This window comes from Sus scrofa, chromosome 6 (assembly GCF_000003025.6).
Source record: "Sus scrofa isolate TJ Tabasco breed Duroc chromosome 6, Sscrofa11.1, whole genome shotgun sequence".
Lineage (NCBI taxonomy): Eukaryota > Metazoa > Chordata > Mammalia > Artiodactyla > Suidae > Sus > Sus scrofa.
Genome location: NC_010448.4, coordinates 85,480,713 through 85,497,915, shown reverse-complemented (window position 1 = coordinate 85,497,915; position 17,203 = coordinate 85,480,713). Strand labels below are relative to the sequence as shown.

The 17,203-nt window shown below is 40.9% G+C and overlaps 1 protein-coding gene across 1 annotated transcript in view; it reads right to left on the bottom strand.

Annotated features, from left to right (window-relative positions):
* PHACTR4 (phosphatase and actin regulator 4) overlaps positions 1 to 17,203 on the bottom strand; it is a 117,449-nt gene that overhangs the window by 31,526 nt on the left and 68,720 nt on the right. The window contains 3 exon segments of the mRNA XM_021095668.1: positions 1,504 to 1,584; positions 4,601 to 4,771; positions 6,013 to 6,040. Of these exon segments, the coding sequence (XP_020951327.1) occupies positions 1,504 to 1,584; positions 4,601 to 4,739 (220 nt within the window). The 5' untranslated portion in view covers positions 4,740 to 4,771; positions 6,013 to 6,040.

The following is a 17,203-nucleotide window of genomic DNA, read 5'->3' as shown; positions in this document are numbered from 1 at the left end:
GCTGGATTCTTTTTTTTTTTTTTTTTTTTGTCTTTTGTCTTTTGTCTTTTTGTCTGTTGTTGTTGTTGTTGCTGTTGTTGCTATTTCTTGGGCCGCTCCCGCGGCATATGGAGGTTCCCAGGCTAGGGGTTGAATCGGAGCTGTAGCCACCAGCCTACGCCAGAGCCACAGCAACGCTGGATCCGAGCCGCGTCTGCAACCTACACCACAGCTCACGGCAACGCCGGATCGTTAACCCACTGAGCAAGGGCAGGGACCGAACCCGCGACCTCATGGTTCCTAGTCGGATTCGTTAACCACTGTGCCACGACGGGAACTCCAAAGCTGGATTCTTAAGCCACTGAGCCATGTAAAGGATCAAGCCTGCATCCTCATGACTAGCTGCCAGCCAGATACTGGTCAGATTTGTTTCCGATGAGTCACGATGGGAGCTCCTTGCTCTACTGTTGATAAATACTGCTGCTAGGAACACATCTATAAATATCTTGATACAAATGTATAAACATTTTTGTTGGGTATATATACCAAAGACTACACATAAGTTTACACATCTCCAGCTTCCATTGATTAGGCTAAACTATTTTTCAAGGTGATTAATCCTCTTTCACACTTTCATCAACAGTTATACGTGAATTCCACTTATTTCATAGCCTCATCAACCCTGTTCTTGGTCATTTGATTAATTTCACATTTTTTAGTTTATATGTAGAGCTATTTTATTTTTATTTTAATTTGTATCCCTTAATTATTAATGAAGTAAAAAAACGCCATGTTTTTGTTTATTGGGCATTTGTATTATGTATTCTTTTTTTCCTTTACTTTCTTTTTTTTTTTTTTTTTTGCTTCTTAAGGCCACACCTGTGGCCCATGGAAATTCCCAAGCCATGGGTGGATTTGGAGTTGTAGTTGCCGACCTACACCACAGCTCACGGCAACGCCAGATCCTTAACCCACTGAGCAAGGCCAGGGACCGAACCGGCAACCTCATGGTTCCTAGTCGGATTCGTTAACCACTGTGCCACGACGGGAACTCCAGCACCTTTTCTTTTCTTTTTTTTTTGTCTTTTGTCTTTTGTTGTTGTTGTTGCTATTTCTTGGGCCGCTCCCGCAGCATATGGAGGTTCCCAGGCTAGGGGTTGAATCGGAGCTGTAGCCACCGGCCTACGCAAGAGCCACAGCAACACGTGATCCGAGCCGCATCTGCAACCTACACCACAGCTCAACGCCGGATCGTTAACCCACTGGGCAAGGGCAGGGACTGAACCCGCAACCTCATGGTTCCTAGTCGGATTCGTTAACCACTGCGCCACGACGGGAACTCCAGCACCTTTTCTTTTCTAATAGAAGTTTAAAAAAATATATTCTAGATGCATGAACAGCTGTTTTTAAAGCCCCCTACCCTCTCAACAACAGCAATAATAAGCAAAGAAAATTTAAATACCTTGTCATAACCAAAGACCAAATATACAGAGACAGGCATGTGCCATTGATTTGCAAACTCACCCTGCTCAGAATCTTCCAAAAGAACCCCTCTTTTAACCAGCTCTTCTCTTGGTTTTCGCATAGATATTTTTCGCTCTAAAACTAACATTAAATTGGAAAACAACACTCAGAAATGTGGCAAATAAAGGTCAAATTTAAGTATTCTAACTCTGTAGGTAAAAGAATAAAGTGGTTCAATATTCTATTCTTAGGAAACAAAAGAACATAAAAAATAAATTCAAATAAAAAAATTTAAACTTAATTTCTTTCATATCCTGTGCTATTGGGAAAGTATCATTTCTTTTTTTGTTTGTTTGTTTGTCTTTTTGCTGTTTCTTTGGGCCGCTCTTGCGGCATATGGAGGTTCCCAGGCTAGGGGTCTATTCGGAGCTGTAGCCACTGGCCTACACCAGAGCCACAGCAACGCGGGATCCAAGCCGCATCTGCAACCTGCACCACAGCTCACGGCAACGCCGGATCGTTAACCCACTGAGCAAGGGCAGGGACCGAACCCGCAACCTCATGGTTCCTAGTCGGATTTGTTAACCACTGCGCCACGACGGGAACTCCCCTTTTGCCTTTTCTAAGGCCGCTCCCGCGGCATATGGAGGTACCCAGGCCAGGGGTCCAATCGGGGCTGTAGCCACCGGCCTATGCCAGAGTCACAGCAACGTGGGATCCAAGCTGCGTCTTCGACCTACACTGCAATGCCGGACCGTTAACCCACTGAGCAAGGCCAGGGATGGAACCCGCAACCTCATGGCTCCTAATCGGATTCATTAACCACGGCGCCACGACGGGAATTCCAAGGGAAAGTATCATTTCTAAAAGGAACTATCCTTCTATAAGTTTAGGTTTTCCTTTTTTTTTTTTTTTTTTTTTTTTTTGGTCTTTTTAGGGCTATACCCATGGCATATGGAGGTTCCCAGGCTAGGGTTGAATCAGAGCTGCAGCTGCCATCCCCTACACTACAGCCACAGCAATGCCAGACGGAGCGGTGTCTGTGACCTATACCACAGCTCACTGCAACACCCAATCCTTAACCCACTGTGAGAGGCCAGGGATCGAACCCACATCCTTATCAACATTCGTCAGGTTCGTTACCACTGAGCCATGAAGGGAACTCTGGTTTTTTAATTCTATCTAAAAGATTCAGTTCCCTCTTCAAATGGGGAGTTATAGAAGAGAATGAACATTTGGTACTTCCAAAGCGGGGGGACTCTTTTTTTTTTTTTTGGTCTTCTTAGGGCTGCACCCACAGCATATAGAAGTTCCCAGGCTAGGAGTCAAACTGGAGCTATAGCTGCCGACCTACACCACAGGCACAGCAACTTGGAATCCAAGCTGCATCTGCGGCTTACACCACAGCTCATGGCAATGCCAGATCCTTAACCCACTGAGTAAGGCCAGGGACCGAACCTGAGTCCTCATGGATGCTAGTCAGATTCCTTTCCGCTTAGACATGGTGAGAACTCTCAAAGTGGGAAACTCCTTAAAAAAAAAAAAAAAAAAAATTTTTTTTTTTTTCTTTTTCAGCTGCACTTGCAATATATGGAAGTTCCCAGTCCTGGGACTGAATCTGAGGTGGAAGTTTGACCTACGTCATAGCTGCAGCAACCAGATCCTTAACTCTGGGGATTGAGCCAGCACCTTCATAGAGACAAGCTAGATCATAAACACACTGTGCCACAGTGGGAACTCCTTAAAAAAATTAAAAAAAAATTTTTTTAGGGCCATACCTGCCTCATATGAAGTTTCTAGGCTAAGGATCAAATTAGAGCTGTAGCTGCCAGCCTACACCACATCCACACAATGTGGGATCTGAGCCATATCTGTGATCTATGTCTCAGCTTGCAGCAATGCTGGATCCTTAACCCACTGTGCAAGGTCAGGGATCGAACCTGTATCCTCATGGATACTATGTCAGGTTCTTAACCCACTGAGCCACAATGGGAACTTCCTCCTTAAAACTTAGAAACTTTGTAAATTTCAAATCAAAAATTGTTTAGTTAAACACTGTTGTTTACAGTGTTATAGGTGTAAAGCAAAGAGATTCAGTTAAACATATATACATCCATTTTTCTTCAGATTTTTTTCTATTATGGTTTATTACAGGATATTGAATACAGTTTCCTGTGCTATTCAGTAGGACCTTGTTGTTCATCCATCCTATATATAACAGTTTGCCTATGCTAATCCCAAATTCCCAATCCATCCCTTCCCCACTCCTCCTTCCCCTTGGCAACCACAGGTCTGTTCTCTAGGTCTGTGAGTCTGTTTCTGTTTCGTAGATAAGTTCATTTATTTCATGTTTTAGAGTCCACATATATAAGTGATATCATATGATATCTGTCTTTCTCTAGGTGACTTACTTTACTTAGTACGATAATCTCTAGATCCACCCAAGTTGCTGCAAATGAGTGCCTTACTCTTTTTACTCTTATTTAAGCCCTGATACCAGAGGTGTTAAGAAATAGGACTTAGGGAGTTCCCGTCGTGGCGCAGAGGTTAACGAATCGGACTAGGAACCATGAGGTTGCGGGTTCGATCCCTGCCCTTGCTCAGTGGGTTAACGATCCGGCGTTGCCGTGAGCTGTGGTGCAGGTTGCAGACGCGGCTCGGATCCAGCGTTGCTGTGGCTCTGGCGTAGGCTGGCGGCTACAGCTCTGATTAGACCCCTAGCCTGGAAACCTCCATAAGCCGCGGGAGCGGCCCAAAGAAATAGCAAAAAGACCCCCCCCAAAAAAAAAAAAAAAAAAAAAAAGAAATAGGACTTAGGCTGTAGTCTTCCTTTCCTCCCTCTTTTCCTTTTTCCTTCCTTGCTCCCTCCCTCTTGTTCCTTCCTCCTTCCTTTTTTCTATTTTATTTTACTGTCTTAATTAAAGTATAGTTTATCTATAATCTGCTAATTTCTGCTATACAGCAGAGTGACTTAGTTATGTACACACGTATACATTCTTTTAATTTTATTTATTTTTTTCTTTTTAAATATTCCTTTCCACTATGGATTATCCCAGGAGTTTGGATATAGTTGCCTGTGCTATACAGTAGGACCTTGTCTATCCACAAAATGGGAACTGTTTAACTCAGAACATATATTTAAATCTTAACATCTCACCTTCTGATGTCTCTTTGAATTTATCACTTTTTTTCTTCCGCCACTTCCAAGGCTTGAAGATCTTGCCAAAGCCTGAGAACTTGCTCTTTCGTTTTGTAGGAGGTGTTGTGTCTCCTGCTTCCACGCTGTCCATGACCATGCCTGGGTCTGCAGTGGGCTGGCCTGCTTCTTCTGTTGCATTGTGAGAGGGGGAGAGGAAGGAGACAGCCAATTTATTATTTCAGCATAATCTCAAAAATGTCCCTCCCCCTCTCTTCCTGTGGTAGTTGGAAAGGACCAGAGCGATGATAAATAATCATGCAGACAGACTCCTTGACATCACATGGACACCAAACATCAAGATCCATAACAGATAAATTACTAAGGAGGAAAAGGAACCAAACGGAGCTCACATCACTTTAGGTGGAAAATTCAACGAGATGATCACAACCAGTTCAAATCTCTTAAAGGCACACACATGAACAAATGTGGATGTTTTCGCAGAATGCATGAGATCTTGCCCCAGTGTAGGATATTGCTGTTGCTATTTTCATACTTTTGGGGAAGGCCTTTCCCAGCTAACTTCACTATCTCCTATGTCACTGAAGCAGAGAAATCTATCATTGGTAAGTGAGTAATTATTCTGTTAAAGACTGCCCTCTCCCTGCCCTCCTTTTTCAGGATATAAATAGTTCAGAGAGGGGATAACTCTTTAGGCATTAACACCTTACTTACACATGTTATCAGACTATTTTCTCCCTCCACAAAAAAGGTGGTTTTGGAGTATTGGAAAGGGTTTTGGGGGGAGGCGGTGAGCAGGGTATCAGTACTTTAAAAGGATGGGACTTTTTTTTTTGGAGTTCCCTCCGTGGCTCAGCGGTTAAAGAACCCGACTAGGATCCCGGAGGACTCGGGTTTGATCCCTGGCCTCACTCAGTGGGTTAAGGATCTGGCGTTGCCATGAGCTGTGGTGTAGGTCGCAGATGAGGCTTGATGCTGAGTTGCTGTGGCTGTGGTATAGGCCGGCAGCTGTAGCTCTGATTGGATCCCTAGCCTGGGAACCTCCATGTGCAGTGGGAGTGGTCCTAAAAAGAAAAAAAAAAAAAAAGATGGGACTTTTTTTGGTGGGGGAGTAGAGATGAGATTTGAGTTTGCTTATTACAGTATTGCTTTATAGACAATCCTGATTCTAAAGATTTGACAAAAAACATAACTGACATGATAAATGTGCAGGACTGAAACGAAAGGCCAAGAGTCCCTAATAATGACACACATGCAGGGTTAAGTTAGTTAGCTTTAGTGGTAGAGAAAGGAGCAGCCAAGACTGGACCAAGAATTAAAAAAAAAAAAAAAAAAAAAAAAAAAAAAAAAAAAAAAGGCAGGAAGGCAACGAAAAAAGCAGGAAGGTAACACAATACAACTTTGCACTCCACCTACTGTCCCAGGGTTCTTTGGAGAAGTCTAGAGGAGAAGAAAAAAAAAGTCATGTGGAATAACAATCCTGGAATTAAAGTGGGACCTTTACTTTTTAGAAATACATCAAGGACCACATACTGTATAATCACATGTAATAAGTTAATATGTTTATTGTAAACAATTTCACATTTGAAGCAAATAATGCCTTTGGAGGCAGGGGGACAAAACTCACATAATATATGCACTAAAGAAACTTTTTTTTATTTTTATTTTTATTTTTTTTTGTCTTTTTGCTATTTCTTTGGGCCGCTCCCTCGGCATATGGAGGTTCCCAGGCTGGGGGTCGAATCGGAGCTGTAGCCACTAGCCTACGCCAGAGCCACAGCAACGCAGGATCCGAGCCACGTCTGCAACCTACACCAGAGCTCACGGCAACGCCGGATCGTTAACCCACTGAGCAAGGGCAGGGACCGAACCCGCAACCTCATGGTTCCTAGTCGGATTCATTAACCACTGTGCCACGACGGGAACTCCACTAAAGAAACTTTTAAATCAATACAGAAAATACACAATCAGCAAGCATTAACTTTTTAAAATAAATATTTGCCAAATTCAATCTTTTTTTCAGTTAATAGGCACTGATTCTAGGGAATTCTGTTGATTAAGGTCAGATTTACACAATCGTAATTATCACAGCGACCGAAACAATGATGCATTAAACAGTGATGCATTACTGACATGATAAATGCTGATGCATTACTTTGCTGTGCCCAGATGACTTAGGCAAAACATGGTTCTGTTCCTGAAGTGCAAGAGATAAGGATGACAGAGGATAGTGACTCTTTTCTTTATATGAGGACATTTTGGGTTTCAACTGCTTTAATTCTTTACATGAAATGCAATAGAATATGACTGCACCATATTTTTAAGAGTGTAGTTGACAGAGACTTTAGAATAACCCATGTCATAACAATTTCCTCTCAGTGGTACCCTGGGATAGACCATGAGTGGCACTAGGGTGAATACATGGTATTGGTTTCAAGAGTGAGTACCTTAGGCACTTGCCAATTATTCTACCAATTATGGAATATTAATGAGACTTGAAGATATCTCAGAGCATTCACGATATCATAATATTTAACACATGTTCATGATAACACTTTCAGAAATGGAGCTAAGTAATATAAACTATTTATTTAAAATAGTAGTCTTCCTTACAGAGGCTGGAGGGACTGAAACTTTAAATCTCCTGCTAATCCACCCACTAAGTGAACGTCACTCAATTCCAAAAGACACACAGGAAAATGCTTGCTTGGTTAAAAATAATAGGGAAGATAACATAAAAAACCCAAACCCCAAACCAAACCAAAACACCTAACAATATGAAAGTAAAGGTTATTAGTGCCAGTTGTGATGTTTTTACAAAGAAAAATAGCCAAAAAATTTTAGGAATGTTAGATGGTAACATAGTCACAGAAATTATCCTGTCTGTAAAGTCCTAAAAGGAGATATATCTAATCTAGCCTGCTTCCACCATCTTCTCGGATACCTAATCACCCTCTAAAGCAGGCCTCAGTTTATCCCTTTTAGTTCTTCATTATATTCAACAATATTTTTATGTGTCTCCTTTCTCTTATAAATCCAAAACAACAAAATCATGTTATCCTTTCCAATTTATTTATTTACTTATTTATTTTTTGCTTTTTTAGGGCTGTACCCACTGCATATGGAAGTTCCCAGGCTAGAGGTCGAATCAGAGCTCCAGCTGGCGGCCACAGCCACAGCCACAGCCACGCCAGATCCAAACTGCATCTGTGACCTACACCATAACTTCGGGCAATGCCAGATTCCCGACCCACCAAGTGAGGCCACGGATCAAACCCGCATCCTCATGGATACTAGTCAGATTCGTTTCCGCTGTACCACAACGGGAAATCCTCAAATATATCCATGCCTGCTAGCATAAGAACTCAAAATCTCCTGCTAATGCACCCACTGAGCTTAGTTTATATTAAAAAATTACAGTGTGTATGTAAAATACCAAGAGCTTACAATAAAAATGAACACTTCTGCCGTCAAGTCACTGAATACAAAAAACAAAGAGAACAGTTGTTTACTTTGATGCTTTATGTAAATGTGCTTAATTTTCATGTTCACTAAAACTTTTAGAAGTCAATATTCCTCTTGCATAATGCAGTGGGGTTCAGCCACACCCACTCCTGACACAGTTGTTATCCCAGATGCATTCATTTTCTTATATTCTCACATTCTCCTTTCCTTCCTCTCCTCACTTTGATGACAAACAGACCATTTTTTCTGTGACTTGTGACTCCCAAATCTTTTCAAATACTTGGAATGGGCCAAGTTGACTTTTCAAAACTCGGAGGTGGGATCTAGAAATTTGTTATTAAAAATTTTCCAAGGTGATTGTCATAAACAGTCAGGTTTGTTAAATCCAATTCCAGATTACTATCAGGAAACTTTATGCATAGTAAAAGAGACAGAGGAAGACTTTCTCTGCATATAACCTAATTCTTTGTTGAAGAAAAATAAACTAGAAAATCATGGGATCAGGAGTTCCCATGGTGGCTCAGTAGTTAATGAACCTGACCAGTGCCCATGAGGACTCGGGTTTGATGCTTGGACTTGCTCAGTGGGTTAAGGATTGGGGATTGCCATAAGCTGTGGCGTAGGTCGCAGACATGGCTTGGATCTGGTGTTGCTCTGTGTGACTATGGCATAGGCCGGTAGGTGTAGCTCCGATTTGACCCCTAGCCTGGAAATCTCCATATGCCTCGGGTGTGGCCCTAAAAAGACAAAAAAAGAAAAAAAAGAAAAAGAAAAAAAGAAAATCATGGCATCAGTCCAGTGTTTCCTACTTGAGTAAAGTATTCCTACAGAAGAACTGTGAGGATCTTTCCTGTGTTTTCTAGTCTCAGATAGAGTTTAAATTATAAATAAAAAGTTTATACTTATTTTTCTCTTAGGTTTATAACATGCTCCAAGTGCACTTGCGGAGAAAGTGTATTGTGCAGTTAATGAGTGTAGTGTTCTATATATGCCAATTAGGTCATGTTGGTTAATTATGCTGTACGAATCATCAACATACATTCTCATCTGTTGTCAGTTTGTCTGTCAATGACTGGGAGAGGTATGTTAATATTTCTACCTATGAAAGTGGATCTGTCTCTTTCTCTATTTAGTTCTCTTAATTTCTTATATTTCATAGATTATTGGGTACATACAAATTTAGAGTTTATCTTCCCATTGCACTGACCCTTTTATCATGAAATTCCCTTTATTGCTCCAATAACATTTTTGCTTTAATTTTTTCTCTCTAGTTTGAAAACTGCTGTCTTTTAGAGTGTTTAGTCCATTTATATTTAATGATTTCACTGACACAGTTGGGTTTAAGTCTACCATTTCACTATTTACTTCCTATTTGTCTCATTTGTTCTGTGCCTCTTTCACTTATAATGTACATTAAGTTAGTAATTTCACAACTTACAGAACACTGCAAGAATCTTATACTTCAGCTCTATTTACTCTTTGTGTTGTCATATTTTACTTCTACCTACACCTAACAATAAACAAAAATTATTATTGTTTTAACAAACAATATTCTTTTATGTTGTTTTCAGGTACTCTTCATTTCTTCCTGCAATTTTGTGCTTCCAACCAGAAGAATTTTATTTCATCATCTTTGAAGGATATTTTTACTGGGTATAGTAGTTTCAGTTGGGAGTTGAGTTTTTTTTTGTGTGTATTTAATTTCAGCACTTTATAAATGTCATTTCATTGGCTCCCCACCACTGCACTGCTTTTCTTTGTGTATTAGTCTTTGGGTATTTTCTATCAAATCTTCAAAGGGTTCAAATACTAAAGTTAGGTTTTTATCAATCCTTTGTTCACTTCTGTTAGAAGTCATTACTTTGTACTTAAATTAGATACAGCAATCAATTTTATGATTTAGATAATTATTTTACATTATTTTTGCATTGGATTACATATTTTTAATTCATAAATCATATCCTTTCTATACTGACTGCGGTATGCTTTATATCTTTTTATGAGACAGAGTCTTCATGTTGTTAAGATAGGTAAGGAGATAGAGGACTCTTAGGCATTGCTGGCAGAGACTAGTCTGGGAGTGCTCTGGAAACTCAACTTTTAACCATTATTCAAGAGCAACACCTGTAACTGACCGAAATAAAGTGTTGATAAAGTTCTTCCCACACATTCTTTATTTAGGTGACTGCTGAAAGAAATAAATTCTCGATCAAGTGAGTGTTCTCATGGATGAAAGATTTCAGAAGTAGAAAGAGAAGGAGATTAATCATTCCTAATGAAAAGACGTAAATTACCTTCTTTTACCCCCAAACCAACTATGTTGATAGCAAAGGGAAATAACAAAAACTGGATTCCATCAAATGCCCTACATATGAAGAGTAGGATCTTCAGGTAATTAAATGATAGTAGGAGGCAGCCAGTCAAGCCTTCCCTACTTATATTTAAGAGTATTTTCAGAGCTCCCGTTGTGGCGCAGTGGTTAACAAATCTGACTAGGAACCATGAGGTTGCCGGTTCGGTCCCTGGCCTTGCTCAGTGGGTTAAGGATCCCGTGTTGCTGTGGCTGTGGCATAGGCTGGTGGCTACAGCTTCGATTAGACCCCTAGCCTGGGAACCTCCATATGCCGCAGGAGTGGTCCTAGGAAAGGCAAAAAGACCAAAAAAAAAAAAAAAAAAGTATTTTCAAGAAGGGAAGGTAGCAGACAGAACGTAGACTAATGATAAGATTCTTCGGAAAGACCTACTCAGCAGTTTGCCTAAATCCAACTTTGGAGGGTCTATGAAATAGGTATTGATCTTCCATGATTAAATTCCATTTATTTATTTATTTATTTTTTGTCCTTTTTTTTTTTTTTTTTTTGCTATTTCTTGGGCCACTCCTGCGGCATACAGAGGTTCCCAGGCTAGGGGTCGAGTCGGAGCTGTAGCTACCGGCCTACACCAGAGCCACAGCAACACAGGATCCGAGCCACGTCTGCAACCTGCACCACAGCTCACGGCAACGCCGGATCGTTAACCCACTGAGCAAGGGCAGGGATCGAACCCGCAACCTTATGGTTCCTAGTCGGATTCGTTAACCACTGCGCCACGACGGGAACTCCTCAAATTCCATTTAGACATATATTCTTTTTTAAAAAAAAAATCAGCCTGGGGGTTCCCTTGGTGGTGCAGTGGGTTAAGGATCTGGCATTGTCACTGCTGTGATTGGGTTCAGAGCTCTGACACAGGTTAGATCCCTGGCCCGGGAACTTCCACATGCTGAGGGCGTGGCCAAAAATAAAAATTAAAAATCAGCCAAATATTTGTTCTTAACAATTCTGATTTTATGACCATCTCTCCCCCATTTCCAACTTGACAGAAGAAATGCAGAGTCATATTTGGATATTCCACTGTTTCTGTTTAAACTAATTACGTAATTTAAAACGTCCTTATGGCCCCATTCTGTTTCCCACGAGAGCCAAAACAAGGCGGCTTCCCTCCTTGTTTCCCTTTGTTTGCCAGAAAACAAGGTGTAGGACGCTGGCTATAGTTTTACAATTGTGCATTCCAAAGAAAACACTTTTTCTTTGAGTCATGCAGCTGCAGCTCACTAGAAAATCATGTCACGGAGTTGGAGGTTTTGGTGTTTTTTTGGAAGGGGTGGAGACTGGGAGAGGAAGATAAACTAAATTACAGTCTGGAGTTTCTGGTTTGAGTAGTAGTACCCTGAAACTAGGCCCTAGTATTTAAACTACTTACTCCCTCATTCAAGTTATAGCACTGCACATTTCATAGGTGTGTTTCCTATATTATGTATTATTCTAGTAGTTTCTTTCTTTAATCCTCGGTTTTTTCTTGGTTAAGATTTTTGTAAAAAATTATTTTTTATTATAGTTGATTTACACTATTCTGTCAATTTCTGCTGACCTAGTCAAGATTTAATTCAAGCTTTTTAGTTCAAGTTCAGTTGTTTCAGATGAATTTCTGAGGCTATTTTAAAATAAATGTATAGTATTATTAAAAAATTACTTAGCACTTTTCATCTTCAGATAAAGTATTCATTAAATTTGTTGTAGATGCATACTATATTTACATTACTTGCTAAAGAAAAGGGATAAAACAGGGTTAAACAGTAAGCCTAGTTCATCTTACAACCAATTCTTTTTTTTTTTTTGTCTTTTGTCCTTTTAGGGCAACACCAGCGGCATATAGAAGTTCCCAGGCTAGGAGTCTAATTGGAGCTACAGCTGCAGGCCTACACCACAGCCATAGCAACGCCAGATCTGAGCCACATCTGCGACCTACACCACAGCTCACGGCAATGCCGGATCCTTAACCCACTGAGCGAGGCCAGGGATCGAACCCACAACCTAATGGTTCCTAGTCGGATTCGTTTCCACTGTGCCACGATGGGAACTCCTTACAATCAATTCTTAATCATCCTTGTTGGAAGGCAAGGCAAGACACAGGCAAACTGGAGGTGACAGAAAATGCAGTTTTCAAGACAGCCTTCATTACCCTTTCTCCTTCACTGGACTTAGTAATAAGCAGCAAAATTACTGGGACTGTCTTAGTTCCACCCCAATTTCTTATACCTTAAGGGTTTTAAAAAAATGTGTAGATTTAAAGTGTATAAAATTCTCCCATTTTACCTATGAAACTTTTCTTTTTTTTTCTTGGCCACATTCATTGCATGTGGAAGATTTGGGGCCAGGGATGGAACCCTGGGGCCACAGCACTGACAACGCCAGATACTTAAACCAATGTTCCACCAGAGCACTCCTCCAAGAAACTTCTATTAAATCAGTTATTTGTCTAAAACTTAAAAATACATATAGCTTTGTGCAACAAGATACACACTCCATTATAAAGAGGTATTAATTATCTATTATTGTTTAAAGCTAAGGTGTACAGCATAATGGCTTCATTTATATATTCTGTGACCAATTCGTTTTATAATAATCTGACTGTTCTGTTTAATTACCATTTATGCCTATCTACCTTGAAACAGCTCTTGCTTTTATACAAACATTTTGACACCATTAGAACTCTGCAAGTAGTCATAACTCTAAATTAGTGGTTCTAAATTAGAACCATTAATTTATGGTGCTTAAACATTGTACTTTATACCCATTTTTGGCTTCTAAAAGAGGATTATTATTGGATTTAAAAAATTGGGAAGTTCCTGTTGTGGCTCAGCGGTAATGAGCCTGAATAGAATATATGAGGATACAGGTTTGATCCCTGGCCTCACTCAGTGGGTTAATGATCCAGCGCTGCTGTGAGCTGTGGTGTAGGTCGTAGATGCAGCTCGGACCGTGTATTGCTGTGGCTGCGGCGTAGGCCAGCAGCTACAACTCTGATTAGACCCCTAGCCTGGAAACTTCCATATGCCATGAGTGCAGACCTAAAAAAAAAAAATTGTTTTAGAAAATTGCAACAACATTACAGAAAACAAAACCAGCCACTGATGAACAAAGCAGGTTCTCTCTAGAGCAGGCTCATAACTTCCCTTGGAAATACTGCATAGTTCTTTGGGAAACAAAACTGGGCAAGGCACTCAAGAAGATAGTCAGGGAGAAGCTCTCTCTCTGAACTTGCAGGTACAATTAGATCTGGGACGGGAAAATAGTTCTGTGATAATGACTGCATTGAGAAATGATGCTGCTTTACACTGGCAATTTTGTGTTTGTGTGTGTGTGTGTGTGTGTGTGTGTGTGTGTGTGTCTTTCTGTCTTTCTAGGGCCACACCCGTGGCATGTGGAGGTTTCTAGGCTAGGGGTCCATTTGGAGCTGTAGCCACTGGCCTTCACCAGAGCCACAGCAATGCGGGATCCAAGCCACGTCTGTGACCAACACCACAGCTCACGGCAATGCCAGATCCTTAACCCACTGAGCAAGGCCAGGGATTGAACCCTCATCCTCATGGATGCTAGTCGGGTCCGTTAACCATTGAGCCGTGATGGGAACTTCTACTCCGGCAATTTGATGTGTCTACTTTTTTGATAAAATTCCAAGTTTAGGAGTTCCTGTTGTGGCTCAGCCGAAACGAATCCGACTAGTATTCATGAGGGTGTGGGTTCAATCCTTGGTCTTGCTTAGTGGGTTGGGGATCTGGCACTGCTGCGAGCTATGGTGTAGCCGGCAGCTGTGGCTTTGATTGATTCTTAGCCTGGGAACTTCCATATGTTTGTTTTTTAGTGTGGCCCTAAAAAACAAACAAACAAACAAACAAAAATAAAACAACAAAAAAATCCAAGTTGAGAGAAAGTTTTTATAGTGAGATGCCAGAAAATATATTTTCTCTGGGAAAAAAACCCCTTAACTTTATCAAAATTAACCTACAAGTAGAAAGAGAATACACTGTTGTGACAATAAGCTATTCATAAAATCTACTGAAGCAAAGAGAGGGAATAATAATTTCTGATACAACAAACCTCTGTACTGTCACTTTCTCCTCATTCCTGGATTACATGAAGAAAGTATGACTGTTCCTTTTTTTCTTAGAAGCATTTGTTTTTAGATAGGTATGAGAAATGTCTCTGATAATTCTGATGACCAAATAATGCCCAGAGTTTTTCTTCCAAGTCCTGTGAAGTTTATTTTTTTATTTCTAGCCATGCTTGCAGCATGCAAAAGTTCCTGGTCCAGGGAATGAACCAAAGACGCAGCAGTGACCTGAGCCATAGAAGTGACAGTGTTGGATCCTTAACCCACTGAACCACCAAGGAACTTCCCATGAAGTTTATTTTTAATTAATCCATCTATTATTTAGATTAATACTAATAATCTAACCATCATTAATATTGTTGGAGTTCCTTGGTGGCCTAGCAATTAAGGATATGGTCTTGTCACTTCTGTGGCATGGTTTTGATCCCTGGCCCAGGAACTTCCGAATGCTGTTGTGGGAATTCCCGCAATGGCACAACGGGATTGGTAGCATCTTGGGATTGCTGCTACATGGGTTCAAGTCCCAGCACAGTGGGTTAAGGACCTGGTATTGCAGCGACTGGGGCTGGGATCTGATCTCTGGCCCCACTCCATTATGCCATGGGGTGGCAAAAAAAAAAAAAAAAAAGAAAAAGTGAAGGAGTTCCCATTGTGGCTCAGTGGTAATGAACCTGACTAGTATCCATGAGGATGCAGGTTCGATCCCTGGTCCCTCTCAGTGGGTTAAAGGACCTGGCGTTACCGTGAGCTGTTATAGGTGGTAGACGCAGCTTAGATCTGGGGTTGCTGTGGCTGTGGTGTAGGCCAGCAGCTGCAGCTCCGATTCAACCCTTAGCTTGGGAACTTCCATATGCTACAGATATGGCCCTAAAAAGCAAAAGAACCCTAAAAAAATCCCAAACCTGTGAAATAGCTATAGTAGTTCTTTCCTGTGGCACAGTGGGTTAAGGACCTAGTGTTGTCACTGTAGTGGCTTGGGTCACTGCTGTGGTTTGAATATTTTTTTTGCTTTTTGCTTTTTAGGGCCACACCCACAGCCTATGGAGGTTCCCAGGCTAGTGGTCAAGTCGGAGCTACAGCTGCCGGCCTATGCCACAGCCACGCCAGATCCGAGCCACATCTGTGACCTACACCACAGCTCATGGCAATGCCAGATCCTTAACCCACTGATTGAGGCCAGAGGTCGAACCTGCAACCTCATAGTTCCTAGCTGGATTAGTTTCCACTGCACCAGGATGGGAACTCCTCTGGTGTGGGTTTTATCCCTGATCTGAGAACTTTCACATGCCACAGGTGTAACTGGAAAAAAAGAAAAAAAAAAAAAAAAAGGGCATAGTGGGGCAACGGCAACAATAACAACAAAACAAACTAAAGAAGGGGAACGGACATATAGAGACAGAAAGTTCCAGATGTTCCAGACTAAATGGTTGGCTAAAGGTTATTAAAATTCTTTGGTCTTGTGCTTAATTTAAGGACATGTGCTAATTAGCTGCTGTTTTAATATAATACATAGTAAAAGATTCTAGTGAACACAGAAAGCGCTTTTATGATTGAGAACTACAAAGTATTATTTGAATGTTTTATCTTGGCAAATCTACTGGCTCTTCCTGCGGACATATTTTACTTTAGGATGGTATTTTTTTATGAACTGCTAAAGATAACTGTTTATTTCCTTGAATGGTCACCACAGCACAAATTCTTACTCTGCATTCGAATACTCTATCAGCTCACTTGTTGTTAGAAAAAAAACCTGGAGTTCCCATCGTGGCACAGTGGTTAACGAATCTGACTAGGAACCATGAGGTTGCAAGTTCGATCCCTGCCCTTGCTCAGTGGGTTAACGATCCAGCGTTGCCATGAGCTGTGGTGTAGGTCGCAGACGCGGTTCAGATCTTGCGTTGCTGTGGCTCTGGCGTAGGCTGGCAGCTACATCTTCGATTCGACCCCTAGCCTGGGAACCTCCATATTTCGCAGGAGTGGCCCAAGAAATGGCAAAAAGACAAAAAGACAAAAAAACAAAAAAAAAACAAACCTACAGTAAAAACAATAGTTGGATACTGATATAACATCTCATAAATTTGCATGAGTCCTCATGCAAAGGTTATTTATCTGAAATAGACTCCTCCTGGTTAACAGCTCTGTATTTCCACCATAAGCCATGGGATTCTAACACATTAAAAAAAAGTAACATGACTTATCTTAAATGAATTAAACAATTTCCTCTCTTTTTGGTCATGTCCACCGCATGAAGAAATTCCCAGGCCAGGGAATGAACTTGTGCCATAGCAGCGACCCAAACTACAGCAGCTGATATCACCATATCCTTAACCCACTGCACTACCAAGGAACTCTAATTTTAAAATATTTTGGATTTTTACTTTTAATGTTTGAAATTATTATTATTATTATTATTATTTTGTCTTTTTAGGGCCGCACCCATGGCATATAGAGGTTCCCAGGTTGGGGTTGAATTGGAGCTGTAGCCGCTGGCTATACCACAGCTCACAGCAAAACCGGATCCAATAAGTGAGGCCAGAGATCGAACCTGTGTCCTCATGGATACTAGTCAGATTTATTTTTGCTGACCCCTGACAGGAACTTGCTGTTTTAAATTCTTAACTAGAAAGTAAATTTCTTCTTCTTTTTTTTTTTTTTGACTTTTTGCCATTTCTTGGGCTGCTCCCATGGCATATGGAGGTTCCCAGGCTA